This window comes from Papio anubis, chromosome 9 (genome assembly GCF_008728515.1).
Source record: "Papio anubis isolate 15944 chromosome 9, Panubis1.0, whole genome shotgun sequence".
Lineage (NCBI taxonomy): Eukaryota > Metazoa > Chordata > Mammalia > Primates > Cercopithecidae > Papio > Papio anubis.
The window spans coordinates 104723762-104742127 of NC_044984.1; the positions used below are offsets into that span (position 1 = coordinate 104723762).

General features: G+C 45.9%; 1 protein-coding gene across 2 annotated transcripts; it reads right to left on the reverse strand.

The window, feature by feature from the left end:
- Nucleotides 1-779: 779 nt before the first annotated feature.
- Nucleotides 780-17582, reverse strand: ARPC3 (actin related protein 2/3 complex subunit 3). 2 transcript variants are annotated; one of them, XM_003907151.4, is made up of 7 exons: nt 17420-17582; nt 12604-12703; nt 8054-8130; nt 3281-3349; nt 2453-2579; nt 2007-2101; nt 780-1106 (listed from the first exon to the last, which is right to left on the reverse strand). In XM_003907151.4, exons 1-7 carry the CDS (start codon nt 17423-17425, stop codon nt 1044-1046), a joined length of 537 nt encoding a protein of 178 aa, XP_003907200.1. In that variant the 5' UTR covers nt 17426-17582; the 3' UTR covers nt 780-1043. The 2 variants fall into 2 exon arrangements, with proteins under 2 accessions (XP_003907200.1, XP_009179973.1); XM_009181709.1 differs by lacking the exon at nt 3281-3349.
- Nucleotides 17583-18366: the final 784 nt, after the last annotated feature.

The window sequence follows — 18366 nt, forward strand, 5'->3', positions numbered from 1 at the left end:
GTGATCCACTGCGCCCAGCCATATTAGTATATTTTATTGCGTACACATACACAGAAAGAAAAAAAAAGAAAAAGAGAAAAGAAAGCACTGATGTATATGCTCTAACATGGGTGAATTTGAAAACATTAAGTCAAAGAAGCTGGACATAAAAGGCCACATGTTGTATTAAAAATTCAATTTACATGAATTATCCAGAATAAGCAAATTCATAGAGACAGAAAGTAGATTAATACTGGGAGGAGAGCCGGGCGCGGTGGCTCAAGCCTGTAATCCCAGCACTTTGGGAGGCCGAGACGGGCGGATCACGAGGTCAGGCGATCGAGACCATCCTGGCTAACACGATGAAACCCCGTCTCTACTAAAAAAGATACAAAAAACTAGCCGGGCGCAGTGGCGGGCGCCTGTAGTCCCAGCTACTCGGGAGGCTGAGGCAGGAGAATGCCGTAAACCCGGGAGGCGGAGCTTGCAGTGAGCCGAGATCGGGCCACTGCACTCCAGCCTGGGCGACAGAGCGAGACTCCGTCTCAAAAAAAAAAAAAAATACTGGGAGGAGAGTGGGAAGGACAGGGGCTTGGGGAGGAATGTGGGGTGGGGTGGCTGCTAAAGTGTGCAGGTTCATTACACTGGGGTGATGAAAATGCTCTGGATTTAGTGGTGATGGTTGCAAAACTTCATGTATATACTAAAAAAAGTGAATTGTACACTTTAAAAGGGTACTATGGAATGTGAATTTTATCTTAAAACAAATTGTAAGTGAATGTCAAAGACAGGCAATAAAATTTTTCTTACATGGAATGTCAGAAATTTCTTTATTATGACTTATTCTTATTAAGTGCCAGCTTAATGCTGCAGAAAACTTCAAATCACCCTTGATAACCCATTTTCTTTTCTCCCACCCAAATTACTGATCAAGAGTTTTTCAAGTAAAGACATGCTCTTCTCTCTTCTGTATAAAACTTTACGAAATAAAGGCAAAAGATTGTGTACATCTCGCTGGAAAATGCTGCCCAGGGCTCTGGAGACGGTGGCTGCCTGGGTTCCCTTCACTGTCCAGGTCCTGAAAGACTCTTGTTCATGAACTGTCTCTTCACAAAGCAAGTCCACCACTAACAAGAGGGGACAACACAGAATGAATAGTGGGGGTCAAATTACAATAGAATTCGCATTTATTTAATAATAAAATTTCATATCAGTTTGAAATCTCTTATAAACTTTTTTTTTTTTTTTTGAGATGGAGTCTAGCTCTGTTGCCCAGGCTGGAGGGCAGTGGCGCGATCTTGGCTCACTGCAAGCTCTGCCTCCTGGGTTCATGTCATTCTCCTGCCTCAGCCTCCCCAGTAGCTGGGACTATAGGCGCCCGCCACCGTGCCTGGCTAATTTTTTGTATTTTTTAGTAGAGATGGGGTCTCACTGTGTTAGCCAGGATGGTCTTGATCTCCTGACCTCGTGATCCGCCTGCCTCGGCCTCCTAAAGTGCTGGGATTACAGGCGTGAGCCACCGCGCCTGGCCATAAACTCTTTTTGCCTGGCCATAAACTCTTTTTAGACAAAGTCTCACTCTGTCATTCAGGCTGGAGTGCAATGGCATGATCTTGGCTCACTGCAACCTCCACTTCCTGGGTTCAAGCGACTCTCGTCTCAGCCTCCCGAGTAGCTGGGATGACAGGAGTGCGCCATCATGCCTGGCTGATTTTTTATATTTTTAAAAGAGATGGGGTTTCACCATGTTGGCCAGGTAGTCTCGAACTCCTGACCTCAAGTGATCCACTGCCTCGTCCTCCCAAAGTGTTGGGATTACAGGCGTGAGCCACTGTGCCCGGCCTGCAATTCATTATTTAGTGTGATTCAGTGAACTCATATTACATACTAGACACATACCGGAAGTTAAGCAACACTGCAACGCAGAAATTAAAAATATTCTTGCAATGGAAGACCTTAGTGTGTTCAATGGTGGCTATTGGATAAAAGGTGATTTACCAATTAAGCAGGCAAGAAGAGGGTCTTACCTTGCTAGGTTTATCATTCTGAGGGTCAAAAACTTTCTCACAAAGTCTCAGTCCAGTCTCTTGCCTTAGCTGTTGTAAATAGGCTCTCATCACTTCTAAAACAGAACAATTTTAAAAAACTGTATTTGCAAATACATCCCAAATGTACTGGTTGCAGGTCTGTATGCTCACTGTGGTAATACATTTTTATACATTCTAACAGGATATGAAATAGAAATGACAGTCCAAAGAGTTTTATAACTACATTTGTTTTTGTTCAAAAGATTTTCTGCATGTCATCCTTGTTGCCAAGAATTGTTTGTGAGAGTGACTAATAAGATAATGTACTTCCTATGATTTCACTCTCAATCTGTATATGAATCAAGGCAAGAAAAGGAGGGGTGGTAGGAAGTCAAATGGAGAAAATCTTCTTGTGCCATAGAGAGAGGATAGAGACCTGTTCTTACCATCTTCCTGTTTGTTTGCAGGTTTGGCATAAATTGCGTTAAGTGGAAAACCAGGCTCTCCAGGAATGGGAAAATTAGTGATTCCCAATGTATACATTTCTTTCTCACCTTGGCTTTTGGAATTGCACTGAAAAAAAAAAAAAAAAAAATATATATATATATATACACACACACACACACACACACACACACATTTTACAGGGAAAAGAATTCCATCCTTGCACCCCAGGTTAAGAACCCTTGAGCCAAGGGATTAAAAGGAATTTCTCTGTCAAGATTTCTGTCTTGAGAAAATATATGCAAAGGCTTAAAACATCACTACTTTTAACTTTGTGTCAGTCAATTATACTACAAGTTCAGAGAACTAAATTCAAAATTTTCTTTTTTTTTTTTTTTTGAGACGGAGTCTCGCTGTGTCGCCCAGGCTGGAGTGCAGTGGCCGGATCTCAGCTCATTGCAAGCTCCGCCTCCCGGGTTTTTACGCCATTCTCCTGCCTCAGCCTCCTGAGTAGCTGGGACTACAGGCGCCCACCACCTCTCCCGGCTAGTTTTTTGTATTTTTTAGTAGAGACGGGGTTTCACCGTGTTAGCCAGGATGGTCTCGAACTCCTGACCTCGTGATCCGCCCGTCTCGGCCTCCCAAAGTGCTGGGATTACAGGCTTGAGCCACCGCGCCCGGCCTCAAAATTTTCTCTTAAGTCCATGCTGTAAGTCAGAGGAAATATTTTCTACTTGTCTTTAAAGTCTCAACAAATCCCAGATGACTGGGAGGGTAAATGCCTCTCAGCAATTTGTTTTCCTGATATATAATCATCCAAGTTTAATTACCTTTTGGAGTTTCTTCAGACATTCAGAAATATAGAGAGTTATATATATTAAGGTCCTATCAGCTTCATTCTACAGGGAGAAAAAGAAGACTTAAAAACAGTTATCAAAACATAACAATGATATGCAATGAATGAATTCCATCTTTGTCTTCTGATTATCTACTGGATGCAGTGGTAGGACAGCCACTATCACATCAAAACTCCCATTCTCCAAACGCACAGTCTCCTCAGTCTCCTTTTCCATTTGTCCCTGGGAGGAAGGCACAAGCCCCACTCTGAGCTGTGCGGCTGCTCTTTTTTGTTTTGTTTTGTTTTTTTGAGACGGAGTCTTGCTCTATTGCCCAGGCTGGAGTGCAGTGGCACAATCTCGGCTCACTGCAACCTCCACCTCCCAGGTTCAAGCAATTTTCCTGCCTCAGCCTCCCAAGTAGCTGGGATTACAGGTGCCCACCACCATGCCTGGCTAATTTTTCTATTTTTAGGAGAGACGGGGTTTCATCATGTTGGCCAGGTTGGTCTCAAACTTCTGACCTCAAGTGATCTGCCCACCTCAGCCTCCCAAAGTGCTGGGATTACAGGCATGAGCCACTACGCTTGTCTGAGTGGCTGCTCTCTCTTGTTTTTCTTGGCTCCCCTTGCCCCGCGGTTCCCAAGGATCTGTGTCAACAGCCCTTCACTGTGTAGGAAGGAGAAGTAACAAGGCTGCCTGGAAAGCCTGAGCTGCTCCATATGGTTGGCTAATCTTTAAAAACCCTTTCACTTCAGGGTCTCTGCTGAGAACAGAAATATTTATTACTCTAAAAGAGGAAGCAACTATTTCACATTTGACTTGCTCCCAAAGAACTCCATAATGTCAATGTCTTGACTTAACCAAAAAGAAAATGTGGAGAAGACAAATGAAAGTTGATCAAATGTGGCATGGACTTTGGGTCAAATTTTACACAAATTTAGGCCAGGTGCAGTGGCTTACACCTGTAATCCCAGCACTTTGGGAGGCTGAGGTGGGTGGATTGCTTGAGCCCAGGAATTTGAGACCAGCCTGGGCAAACACCATCTCTATAAAAAATGCAAAAAGTAGCTGGGCATGATGGCACACACCTGTAGTCCCAGCTACTCAGAGGCTGAGGTGAGGGGATCACCTAAACCCAAGAGGTCAAAGTTGCAGTGAGCTGTGATGGTGCCACTGCACTCCAGCCCGGGTGACAGAGTGAGAACCTGTCTCAAAAACAATTAAAAAAAAAAAAAAACAATTTATAGTCAAAAAACTGGCCCCAGGCCAAGGGCAGTGGCTCATGCCTGTAATCCCAGCACTTTGGGAGGCCAAGGTGGGCAGATCATTTGAGGTCAGGAGTTCGAGACCAGCCTGGCCAACATGGCGAAACCCCGTCTCTACTAAAACTACAAAAATTAGCCAGGCATGGTGGCGTGCGCCTGTAATTCCAGCTGCTAGGGAGGCTGAGGCCAGAGAATCGCTTGAACCTAGGAGGCAGAGGTTGCAATGAGTCAAGACTGTACCACTGCACTCCAGCCTGGGCAACAGAGCAAGACTCTGTCTCAAATAAAAAAAAAAAAAGGCTGGGTGCAGTGGCCCACGCCTGTAATCCCAGCACTTTGTAAGGCCAAGGCGGGTGGATCACGAGCTCAGGAGATTGAGACCATCCTGACCAACATGGTGAGACCCTATCTCTACTAAAAAAATACAAAAATTTTGTATTTGGCGTGGTGGTGTGTGCCTGTAATCCCAGCTACTCGGGAGGCTGAGGCAGGAGAACCGCTTGAACCCGGGAGTTGAGGGTTGCAGTGAGCCGAGATCACGCCATTGCACTCCAGCCTGGTGACAGAGTGAAGCTCTGTCTCTTTTCTTTTTTTTCTTTTTTTTTTGAGTTGGAGTCTCGCTCTGTGGCCCAGGCTGGAGTGCAGTGTCCGGATCTCAGCTCACTGTAAGCTCCGCCTTGCGGGTTCACGCCATTCTCCCGCCTCAGCCTCCCAAGTAACTGGGACTACAGGCGCCCGCCACCTCGCCCGGCTAGTTTTTTGTATTTTTTAGTACAGACGGGGTTTCAGCGTGTTAGCCAGGATGGTCTCGATCTCCTGACCTCGTGATCCACCCGTCTCGGCCTCCCAAAGTGCTGGGATTACAGGCTTGAGCCACCGCGTCCGGCCGTGAGGCTCTGTCTCAAAACAAAAACAAACAAACAAATAAATTACCCCCAAACCACATCATTTCCCTATTTTTTTTTTGAGACAGAGTTTTGCTCTTACTGCCCAGGCTGGAGTGCAATGGCGCGATATCGGCTCACCACAACCTCTGCCTCCTGGGTTCAAACGATTCTCCTGCCTCAGCCTCCCGAGTAGCTGGGATTATAGGCACATGCCACCATGCCTGGCTAATTTTGTATTTTTAGTAGAGACGGGGTTTCTCCATGTTGGTCAGGCTGGTCTCGAGCTCCCGACCTCAGGTGATCCACCCGCCTCTGCCTCCCAAATTACAGAGGCACTGTGCCCAGCCACATTTTCCTATTTTTAAGACAATATAGTATCTGGGAATGAATGAAATGTAGCTGAATTATTATTATTGTTTTGAGACAGTCTTGCTCTGTCACCCAGGCTGAGTGCAGTGGTGTGATCTCGGCTCACTGCAACCATCACCTCCTGGGTTCAAGCAATTCTTGTGCTTCAGCCTCCCGAGTAGCTGGGATTACAGGCACGCACTACTACACCTGGCTAATTTTTATATTTTTGGTAGAGATGGGGTTTCACCTTGTTTGCTGGGCTGGTCTCAAACTCCTGGCATCATGTGATCCACCCGCCTCAGCCTCCCAAGTGTTGGGATTACAGGCGTGAGCCACCATGCACTAATTTTTGTATTTTTTGTAGAGATGGGAGTTTGTCATGTTGCCCAGGCCGGTCTCGAACTCCTGAACTCAAGCGATGTGCCCAGAGAATTATAACATTTATAACTATTACAAACGACCCACACATTAGATATAGAAAACATTCTGTTACCATCACAGAATGTTTAGACTACAATTTGTACACCAAGAGTCTACAATTAAATAATTCACACCCCATTTGATTCCAGAAGTTCAGAGTTTGGCAAGGAGGGGTTGAAATTCCATATTTTAGGGCCGGTAGTGGTGGCTCAATGCCTGTAATCCCAGCACACTGGGAGGCTGAGGTGGGCGGATCGTGAGGTCAGGGTATCAAGACCATTCTGCCCAACATGGTGAAACCCCATCTTTACTAAAAATACAAAAAATTAGCCGGGTGTGGTGCCACATGCCTGTAGTTCCAGCTACTTTGGGAGGTTGAGGCAGGAGAATCGCTTGAACCCGGGAGGCGGAGGTTTCAGTGAGCCGAGATCACGGCACTGCACTCCAGCCTGGGCAACAGCAAGACTCAGTCTCAAAAAAAAAAATAAATTCCATATTTTAGAATACCATCAAGGAAATTTGCTGATATTCCTTGTCACTTTCTCACAGCAGGATTGCAGAGAACATTTCTGGTTTTCATTTTCCCATCTCCTTTTTGGTCTCCTGCTTCTACCTTCCCCTGACCATCCTCCTCACAGGAACTAAGAACAGAAGGGGAGAGAGTGGTTCAAAGAAGATTTAAGGTCATTCAAGTGTCTTCATTTCTCTATCTCAGGTCCAGGACACAGAAGTACATAAAAAATAACACAGCACATAGGACTTCTTGGCTGTGGATTTAATCCTAAACAAAAACACAGGGCTTAGCTAGTTGTGGTGGCCCATGCCTGTAATCCCAGCAATTTGGGAGGGCGAGATGGGCAGACTGCTTGAGCTCAGGAGTTCAAGGTAAGCCTGGGCAACATGGTGAAACCGTGTCTCTACAAAAAATTAGCCAGGCATGGTGGCACGTGCCTGTAGTTCCAGCTACCTAGGAGACTGAGGCCGGAGGACTGCCTGAGCCCAGGAGGTTGAGGGTATAGTGAGCTGTGATTGTGCCACTGCACTCTAGCCTGGGCGACAGAGCAAGACCCTGTCTCAAAACAAAACAAAACACAGGGCTGGCACACAGTAGGTGCTGCTTAACTAATGTTGAATAAATAAAGATATTTCTAGTAAAGGGTTGGCAAACTTTCTCTGTAAAAGGCAGGCAGTATTTTTAGGCTTTGTGGGCCATACAGTCTTTGTCACAACTACTCAATTCTGCTGTTTTGGTGTGAAAGTAACTACAGATAATATAAAAACAAATGGTGGTGGCTGTGTACCAATAAAGATTTATTTACAAAAAGGGGCAGTGGTCCAAATGTGGCCCTCAGGTTAGAGTTTGCCAACCCCTGGTATAGAATTTGAAGGAAAAAAAAAAAAGAAACTAAGCCGGGCGCGGTGGCTCACGCCTGTAATCCCAGCACTTTGGGAGGCCGAGGTGGGCGGATCACAAGGTCAGGAGATCGAGACCACGGTGAAACCTCGTCTCTACTAAAAATACAAAAAAAAAAAAAAAATTAGCCGGGCACGGTTGCTGGGCGCCTGTAGATCCGGCCAGCTGCATTCGGGAGGCTGAGGCGACAGAGCAAGACTCCGTCTCAAAAAAAAAAAAAAAAAAAAAAGAAACTAATATTTATACAAAAGCTAACATTAAGCACTATTTTCAAATTTAAAAATTACATGCTGATTTCATTTTATTTTCTCCTCACAGCAAGGTTGGTATTATCCCTATGAGATACTTGGATAGCAACCTTAGATAGCAAGGTTGGTATTATCCCTATGAGAAAACTAAGTTAAATATTAAAAGCTCTGTAATTTACCTTAATTTCATAGTTTTTGAAGAAGACATTGGCCTTGAAGTAATAGATGGCTTCATCCACAATATCTGTATCTTTTGCTAAGCAGGACACAAGGGAAGGAGCACAGAGAACATTAGCCAGATACAAAACATAACACCTATCAAAGCCATAAAGGGAAAACACATACAACTGTCAACAGTTGCGGAGTTGAATAAAATAAAATGATCCTATTGGAATATCAAGTTTTTAGAAAATACTTATTTATTTATTTATTTTTTGATACAGAGTCTTGCTCTGTCACCCAGGCTGGAGTGCAGTGGCGCAATCTCGCCTCACTGCAAGCTCTGCCTCTCAGGTTCACACCATTCTCCTGCCTCAGTATCCCGAGTAGCTGGGACTACAGGCGCCTGCCACCACGCCCGGCTAATTTTTTGTATTTTTAGTAGAGATGGGGTTTCACTGTGTTAGCCAGGATGGTCTTGATCTCCTGACCTCATGATCTGCTCACCTCGGCCTCCCAAAGTGCTGGGATTACAGGCATGAGCCACTGCGCCCGGGTTTTTAGAAAAGATTTATAGAAAAGTAGTACATGGTTTATTTTTACAGCTTTATTGTTTTTGTAAAAGTTACACACGTTTATTAGAAAATGAAATTCAGTCAATACAGTTTTCTTTTTTAGAGAGAGATCTTGCTCTGTTACCCAGGCTGGAGTGCAGTGATACAATTATAGCTCACCACAGACTTGAACTCCTGAGCTCAAGCGATCCTCCCATTTCAGCTTCCCAGGTAGCTGGGACTATAGGCATGCACCATGAGGACTGGCTAATTTTTTTCTTTAAAGTTTTTTAGAGATGGCTGGGCATGGTGGCTCACGCCTGTAATCCCAATACTTTGGGAGGCCGACGCGGGTGGATCACCTGAGGTCAGCAGCCTGGCCAACATGGTGAAATCCTGCCTCTACTAAAAATACAAAAATTTAGCCGAGCGTGGTGGCAGCCACCTGTAATCCCAGCTACTTGGGAGGCTGAGGCAGGAGAATCGCTTGAACCCGCGGGTGGAGGTTGCAGTGAGCCAAGATTGCAGCATTGCACTCCAGCCTGGGCGACAAGATAGAAACTCCGTCTCAAAAAAAAAAAAAAAAAAAAAAAAATTTTTTTTTTTAGAGATGCAGTCTCATTATATTGCCTAGGCTGGTCTCAAACTCCTGGCCTCAAGTGATCCTCCTGCCTCCTGAGTAGCTAAGATTATAGGCATAAGCCACAGCACCGGGCCAAAAAAATTTTTTTTTAATTGTCACCTTAATTCCCACTTCCCCCAAAATAACTACCATTAGCATTTGGTGAACATTATTCATGACGTCTCTAAATGCATTTATAAAAAAACACTGAGACACAGACTAACTTTAACTGTTTCCTAAAAATAAAAAGTATTCGGCCGGGCGCAGTGGCTCACGCCTGTAGTCCCAGCACTTTGGGAGGCCGAGACGGATGGATTTCCTGAGGTCAGGAGTTCGAGATCAGCCTGGCCAACATGGAGAAACCCTGTCTCTACTAAAAATACAAAAACTAGCCGGGCATGGTGGTATGTGCCTGTAATCCCAACTACTTGGGGGCCGAGGCAGGAGAACTGCTTGAACCCAGGAGGCAGAGGCTGCAGTGAGCCAAGATCATGCCGCTGAACTCCATCAAGCCTGGGTGACAGAGCAAGACTCCGTCTCAAAAAAATAAAAATAAAAAAAATACATAAATAAATAAAAAGTATTCAATATAATTTTATTTGAATTTACATATTATAGTTTCAGGAAAAAAACTCAATTATTTAGAACATGTTGGGGTTCAGATACACATCTTTCTTTTTATGAAAACTATGACTTAAAATATACTTGTACAAGCTGTTGTAGGTAGCTCTAGATGGACAAAAACCAGAAATACTGTCTTGACAAAAAAAGATCTCGTGACACAATTTCTTTGGCAATTTATTGTTTTCTTTTATTTTAAAAAGGTCAAAATCCTTGGGTCTTGATATCTGGCAGCTGGTTTCAGCAGTGCTGAGACAGTTATTTATACTTCTTGTCTATGACTGTTAACATTCTCACACAGCAGAAATGCAAAGTAATCCTGAAGCTTTCATACTCTGCAATTAAGTTGTCTTCATCCCAGCTCACTGCCCTGTGGAAGAATTTCAACAGAACTCTAACTCTAGACTTGTGTTCCTAGCAATCTATTTTTTTTTTTTTTTTTTTGAGATAGAGTCTCGCTCTGTCACCCAGGCTGGAGTGCAGTGATGCAATCTCGGCTCACTGCAAGCTCCACCTCCCGGGTTCATGCCATTCTCCTGCCTCAGCCTCCAGAGTAGCTGGGACTAGAGGCGCCCACCACTACGCCTGCCTAATTTTTTGTATTTTTAGTAGAGATGGGGTTTCACTGTGTTAGCCAGGATGGTCTTGATCTCCTGACCTCATGATCCACCTGTCTCGGCCTCCCAAAGTGCTGGGATTACAGGCATGAGCCACTGCGCCCGGCCCTGTTTTTTTTTGAGATGGAGTCTCACTTTGTTGCCCAGGCTGGAGTGCCATGGCACGATCTAGGCCCACTGCAACCTCCGCCTCCTGAGTTCAAGCGATTCTCCTGCGTCAGCCTCCTGCGTAGCTGGGACTTCAGGTGCCTGCCACCACAGTCAGCTAATTTTTGTATTTTTAGTAGAGACAGAGTTTCACCACGTTGGCCAGGCTGGTCTCAAACTCCTGACCTGAGGCAATCTGCCCATCTTGGCTTCCCAAAGTGCTGGGATTATAGGCATGAGCCACTGCGCCTGGCTGCAATCTGTTTTCTTATCTGTGAAAGGAAACTTTCTTGGAGGACTCAATATTGTTTACAAAAACCAGCTAGTTCTTCTAAATGCAATGACAGGAGGGGGCAAAGGCCAAAGGATTCTGAAATTAGAATACTTGGCACATAAGAGGCATTCTATAGATATTTGTTGAATATAAATGAATTAGTGTGATTAATACTGTTATTTAGCTCACAGCACAGGCCTCCATTCCAATTCAGGTGTTTTTTTGTTTTTTGTTTTTTTTTTTCCTTTTGAAACAAGAGTTTTGCTCTTGTTGCCCAGGGTGGAGTGCAATGGCATGATCTCAGCTCACTGCAACCTCCACCTCCCAGGTCAGCTCACTGCAACCTCCACCTCCTAGGTTCAAGCGATTCTCCTGCCTCAATCTCCCAAGTAGCTGGGATTACAGGCATGTGCCACCACACCTGGCTAATTTTTTGTATTTTTAGTAGAGACGGGGTTTCTCCACGTTGTTCAGGCTGGTCTCGAACTCCTGAACTCAGGTGATCCATCCACTTCGACCTCTCAAAGTGCTGGGATTAGAGGTGTGAGCCACCACGCCTGGCCTTTGCAGTGTAATTTTTGTTTTTTTTTTTTGAGATGGAGTCTCACTCTGTCGCCCAGGCTGGAGTGCAGTGGTGCAATCTTGGCTCACTGCAACCTCCACCCACTGTGTTCAAGCAATTCTCCTGTCTCAGCCTCCTGAGTAGCTGGGATCACAGGTGCCCACCACCATGCCTAGCTAATTTTTGTATTTTTAGTAGAGATGGGGTTTTGCCATGTTTGCCAGGCTGGTCTCGAACTCCTGACCTTAAGTGATCCACTTGCCCTGGCCTCCCAAAGTTCTGGGATCACAAGTGTGAGCCACCGCGCCCAGCCCTGTGATTTTCTTTTATGTTATTTTTCTTCTCTCTCAGGCTGTCTTCTTCCTTGTTCCTTTTCCTCAGAATCAAGTAGAGACTGTGGTGACTCACCATATTTATAAAGTTTACTGAGCTTTCAAATGGTGTTGAAAACAAAATTAAGTTAAAAAAAGGTCAAGTCAAACAGTCTGGCAGAGAAATGGGAATTGGATCAGTACCAAATTGATAATTATAATAATGGTCTTAGAAACCATGAATGGAATTCAGTTCAGACCCTTGCAGGGTACAGGGAAACCGTGTCTAATATAATACAAATAATACTGTTGGAAGAACATCTCAGAAAGCGTCAGAAGAGTCTCAGACAGTGTCTGAAAAATATTGCAGCTTTCTGAAATAAAACTCAGAAAAGCAGGAATAGACATAAGTAATGTTACATAGTATACTTCAGATTTAAGACTGAGGTATTGCTAAAAATGAAGATCTTGAAGAATGAATAAAGGAAGTAGATTTAGACGGGGAAGAGGTCAAAATATTTGTTGTTTTCTTCCAGGTTGATAACAGAAAGGATGGGCATGTGGCATTCTAGACGTAACAGCATTAGATTTGTTTGAAAGAACTGATAAACAGTGTTCAGAATTAAGCACATTTCCTCCATTTTCTCAAAAGAGTTTCCTGGAGAAGTCAGAAGAAATAATACAATTTCCTATTAAATGCAACATATAACCACTATCTTGAAAGGTCTAGACCACAATATCTACCAAAGTACAAGGACAATTTGAGAGAGAAGACTGAGCTAAGAATTTCCCTGATTTGACCATTTTAGAAGACTGTTAGGCATTTCATGCCAAAATTTGAAAATAATGGGTTTAGACTTACTCTCTCTGGGTGCAGGTCCTTTGAATTGACTTCTAATAGGTAACAGTGCCATGTTTCCGATGAGTTTGGTGTCAGGATCCATGAGAGAAGAGTGGTAAGCCTGTAATGGCAAGCCCAGGAAGAACACAGAAGCAGAAAGAGAGCAAATGTCACTGTGGCAAACAACCTTTCCTTAAAGGAAAAAAAGAGTAACCCACCCAAGATTAATCAGGGGAGGGAGAAGGGATAGCAGCATTGAGGTGCTAGAGCTGGTTCTTTCTGGCTCAAGAAAACCAACTGTTAAATTATGAGGCATTTTTCAAGCTGGTTGTTAAACACAGCTGTTCTCAAAAATCAAATTATATAAACTTACAATTAAGTAAATGATGTTGGCCGGCGCGGTGGCTCATGCCTGTAATCCCAGCACTTTGGGAGGCTGAGGCAGACGGACTGCCTGAGGTCAGGAGTTCGCGACCAGCCTGGGCAACACAGTGAAACCCCATCTCTACTAAAATACAAAAAATTAGCCGGGCGTGGCAGTGTGCGCCTGTAGTCCCAGCTACTTGGGAGGCTAAGCTGGAGAATCACTTGAACCCAGGAGGCGAAGGCTGCAGTGAACCAAGATCATCCCACTGCACTCCAGCCTGGGCAACAGAGCGAGACTCTGTCTCAAAAAAAGAAAAAAGTAAATGATGTTAAAACCAATGATGCCTAAATATTCATCACTACTTCTTCTTTTTTTTTTTTTTTTGAGAGGGAGTCTCACCATGTTGCCTAAGATGGTCTTGAACTCCTAAGCTCAAGTGATATGCCTGCCTCGGCCTCCCAAAGGGCTGGGACTACAGGCATGAGCCACCTCACCCAGCTACTGCCTACATTTTATTTTTTTGAGACGGAGTTTTGCTCTTGTTGCCCAGGCTGGAGTGCAATGACGTGACCTTGGCCCACTGCAACCTCTGCCTCCCGGGTTCAAGCGATTCTCCTGCCTCAGCCTCCTGAGTAGCTGTGATTACAGGGATGTGCCACCACGCCCAGCTAATTTTGTAGTTTTGGTAGAGATGGGGTTTCTCCATTTTGGCCAGGCTGGTGTTGAACTCCTGGCCTCAGGTGATCCGCCTGCCTCGGCCTCCCAAAGTGTTGGGATTACAGGCGTGAGCCACTGCACTGCACTTGGCCTACTTCCTAAATTTTTTTTTTTTTTTTTGAGACGGAGTCTCGCCCTGTCACCCAGGCTGAAGTGCAGTGGCGCGATCTCTGTTCACTGAAACCTCCGCCTCCTGGGTTCAAGCGATTCTCCCGCCCAGCTTATTGAGTAGTTGGGATTAGAGGTGCGAGCCACCACGCCCAGCTAATTTTTGTATTTTTAGTAGAGACAGGGTTTCACCATGTTGGTCAGGCTGGTCTCAAACTCCTGACCCCATGATCCGCCCACCTCAGCCTCCCAAAGTGCTGGGATTACAGGCATGAGCCACCGCGCCCGGCAATAACCTGATTTTTAAAAATTACATTTTCCTATTGTCATGTTCTTAAAGTTATTATTATGAAATACTAAATAATGGGGTGCTGCTGTGCATCTCTTCCAATTCTATGTTTGGTGACATCACATTGGTGTCTGGTCAAAGTATTTCCACCACAGAAAGGCAAACATCATATAAATCAGGGTACCCAGCCCCCAGCTAAACCAAGACCCAAGCACTATCTTTTCAGCTCTGCCACTTCCTGGCGTTATGCTTTTGACCAAGGCATCATTCTTCTTCTCTTAGCTTGTTTCCAAATTTGTAAAATGAGAAGATATATATTCCCTTCAGTGGGTAAGTGTGAGTTAAAGGAAGGGAGAAAAAAATCACATTTATGAGAGCATTCTGTATGCTGATTCTTAGTTCTGCTTTTTACAAGATGCCTGGCTTTTTATACGACAACATGGGTCCCATTCATATATTCATTCATCAAATGATTGCTAAGCACCTTCTATGTGCAAGACACTGTGATATAGTAATATACAAAGTAGTACAGTCCTGGTCCTTGAAGAGTAGAGAAGGTAGACAAAAAATAATCACAGGATGGGACGGGCACGGTGGCTCACGCCTGTAATCCAAACACTTTGGGAGGCCGAGGCTGACAGATCACAAGGCCAAAAGATAGAGACCATCCAGACCAACATGGTGAAACCCCATCTCTACTAAAAATACAAAAATTAGCCGGGTGTGGTAGCACATGCCTGTATTCCCAGCTACTTGGGAGGCTGAGGCATGAGAATTACCTGAACACAGGAGGCAGAGGTTGCAGTGAGCCGAGATCGCACCACTGCACTCCAGCCTGGTAACAGAGCGAGACTCCATCTCAAACCAACCAACCAACCAACCAACCCAGGGTGAATCCAGGGTGCTCTATGTGCAACTGGAGCCAGTACAGGGCTTTAGAGTCCTTTTTTTTTGGAGACAGAGTCTCCTCTCACCCAGGCTGGAGTACAGTGGCATGATCACAGCTCACTGCAGCCTCAAACTCCTGGCTCCAGGTGATCCTCCCACCTCAGCCTCTTGAGAGGCTGGGAGGAGATGCACTACCACATCCAGTTAATTTATTCTTATTTTTGTAGAGGCAGGGTCTCATTATGTTGCCCAGGTTGGTCTCAAACTCCTGAGCTCAAGCGATCCTCCCATCTTGGCCTCCTAAAGTGTTGGGATTACAGGCATAAGCCACTGTACCCAGCCTAGAGTCCTGGCTTAAAATCTGGTTTTACCATTAGTAGGCAACTTTGTCCAAATTAACTTCTCTGAGGTTCCGTTTCCTCTTCTGTAAAATAGGAATCATGGTACCTACTTCACAAGGTCATTATGAGGATTAGATGGGATAATTTATAAAGTGTGTACCCCAGAGCTCAGGAGTCAAATGGTAATTACGGAATTCATAAAATATGTATTTGTGAGGCTGAATGAGGTGGCTCACACCTGTAATCCCAACACTCAGGGAGGTCGAGGCAGGAGGACTGCTTGAGCCCAGAAGTTTGAGACCAGCCTGGGCAACATGGTGAGACCCTGTCTCTACTGAAAATAGAAAAACTTAGCTGGGCGTGGTGACCTACACCTGTAGTCCCAGCTGCTCAGGAGGCTGAGGTGGGAGGATCACCTGAGCCAAGTTTGTGTCACTGCACTGCAGTCTCAGAGACAGGGTATAACCCTGTCTCAAAAAAAAAAAAAAAAAAAAAAAATCTATCTATCTATATATATCTATATATATATGTATTTGCAACTATGGCTTGCTCCTTTTCATCAGATAGATAAAGTATACTTTATCTAAAGCACCCTCTGCCTTCCCTCTCACCAAACTGTCTTGTTACCTATCCAGTTTCTTTTTTTTGGAGTGGGGGGGTCGGAGTCTCACTCTGTGGCCAGGCTGGAGTGCAGTGGCGCAGTCTTGGCTCACTGCAACCTCCACCTCCTGGGTTCAAGCGATTCTCCTGCCTCAGCCTCCCAAGTAGCTGGGATTACAGGCACGCGCCACTACGCCCAGCTAATTTTTTTATTTTTAGTAGAGATGGAGTTTCACCATGTTGGCCAGGCTGGTCTTGAACTCCTGACCTCGTGATCCATCCGCCTAGGCCTCCCAAAGTGCTGGGATTACAGGCGTGAGCCACCGCGCCTGGCCATCCATCTAGCTTCTTTATAGCATTTGTCACTACCTGACACTACTGTATGTATCTCCTTTATGTTTACACTTTTATTGTCTCGTCTCCCGATTTGAACGTACACTGTTTGAGATTAGGGATTTGTTGAACTTATTTGCTGCTGTAAATAGAGCCTGGCAGGCAGTAGGTGCTCGGTAACGTTTGTTAAAAATAATGTGTGAGCAGGCTGGGCGCGGTGGCTCATGTCTATAATCCCATCACTTTGGGAGGCCGAGGGGGCGGATCACCTGAGGTCTGGAGTTCCAGCCCAGCCCAGCCCAGCCAACATGGTGAAACCCCCGTCCCTACTAAAATGCAAAAAATTAGCTGGGCGTGGTGGCGCGCGCCTGTAATCCCAGCTACCCAGGAGGCTGAGGCACGAGGACTGCTTGAACCAGGGTGGCGGAGGTTGTAGTGAGCCGAGATCGCCTCACTGCACTCCAGCCTGGACGATAGAACGAGACTCTCTCAAAAAACAAACAAAAAAAGTGTGAACAATCACACAATAACCGAACCACCTTTTCCCGAATCTGCAAAATGGAGACCATGATGGTGATAAATCTAGCCCACAGACTGCCTGTCAGAAATTAAGTACAACCAGACCGTCATAGATTTTTACTCCCACTCTGATGCACACGAAAAAGGAAATCTTTGGAAGTCAGGCGCCGACCGAGTCTGTGAGGGCCCTATACCCAGGTGGCTCCGGGGTGGCCGCCGCTGCCGGGAAGTGGGTTCTGACAAATGACAAACAGCAGAGGGAGCCTGCCCCCCGGGGCGGAGGAGGAAGTGGGCCTCACAGAAAAAGGAGAAGCTAGACCCTGGACTTGAAATATGAAAAATAAAAAGGGCAACCCTTGGCTTCGCGCTGTAGTGACGCTTTGGGAACCCTGCTGGAGCCGGAAGGAGTAGACGGAGAGAGAGAGAAGAGGGCCTGCTCACACACCCTGGACCCCTGGACCCCGGGCCCACTCCTGCCGCGCCCCCGCCTCCCACGACTGGCACCCCCGGGCTGTCCCAATTCTTCAGCGACCGGTCCCCTCCCCTCGCCTCCCTCCTTCTCGGGCCCCCGCTTCCTCTCTGCCTTCCGCCGCCCGCTTCTCTCGGCACACACAAGGTTTCTCCCCGCTTTTCGCAATCCCCGCTGTCTCCCCACACCATGGATCGAACCCTCACCGGCATCTTGGCAGCACCCGGGTTCCAACCCAGAGGAGCAGAAACCAGGTAGAGCAGAGCGCTTCCGGTCTGGCAGCCCGGGCGGGGTAGGCGGAAGCGAAACGGAAGGGGCGGGGTGATGACGTAAGCTTCCGGCTTTGTAGTTCCGCCTCTGGTTGCAGCGGCCGCGCGGATCTGAAAGGGGGCGCCAGAGCGCTAGGTAGGGGCCCTCAGAGTGGCGCAGCGTGAGGCGCGCGCAGAATGGAGATGGGTCTTGAGGTTCCAGAATCTTCGATCAATCACCTCTTTTGTGTTTTTTTCAAATTTCACCTTTTCAGGGCCGGGCATAGTGGCTCATGCCTGTAATCCCAGCACTTTGGGAGGCCGAGGCGGGTGGATTACCTGAAGTCAGGAGTCCAGCCTGGATGGTGAAATCTCGTCTCTACTAAAAATACAAAAATTAGCTGGGCGTGGTAGCATCCCAGCTACTCGGGAGGCTGAGGCAGAAGAATCGCTTGAACCTGGGAGGCGGAGTTTGCGGTGAGCCAAGATCGTGCCGCTGCACTCTAGCCTGGGTGAGAGTGTGACTCTATCTTAAACAAACAAAACACCTTTCCTGTGAAGCCGCCTCTGGTCATTCTGTTTTCAATTCACCCGACTCCAGCCCCATGCCTTATCCTTCTCTCCCGCTTTTTCCCTTAGTTCTTATGATTCTTGTATTTAGTTTACTCTTAGTGCTTGTCTCCCTATCCTTGTAAATGCCAGACAGCACTTCGCCCGTTTTGTCCCCTGGCGCCTGTAACAGTGATGGTATGTAGGAAACATCAGTATTTGAGTAAATGAATGAACCCAATGCACTGCATCTAAAAATGGAGAAACTGAAGGGCACTGGAATCTGAATCGCAGCTTCAATACATACTAGCTGTATAATTTTGAGCAAGTTAACTTGCCTCTGTACTTCAGTTCCT

What these genes read in the sequence shown, in the direction of transcription:
- ARPC3 (XM_003907151.4), bottom strand. An exon ending in GTCTGAAGAAACTCCAAAAG is followed by an intron (nt 2,580 to 3,280) that starts GTAATTAAACTT and finishes TTTTTTTTTCAG; the next exon opens with TGCAATTCCAAAAGCCAAGG. An exon ending in TGCAAACAAACAGGAAGATG is followed by an intron (nt 2,102 to 2,452) that starts GTAAGAACAGGT and finishes GTTCTGTTTTAG; the next exon opens with AAGTGATGAGAGCCTATTTA.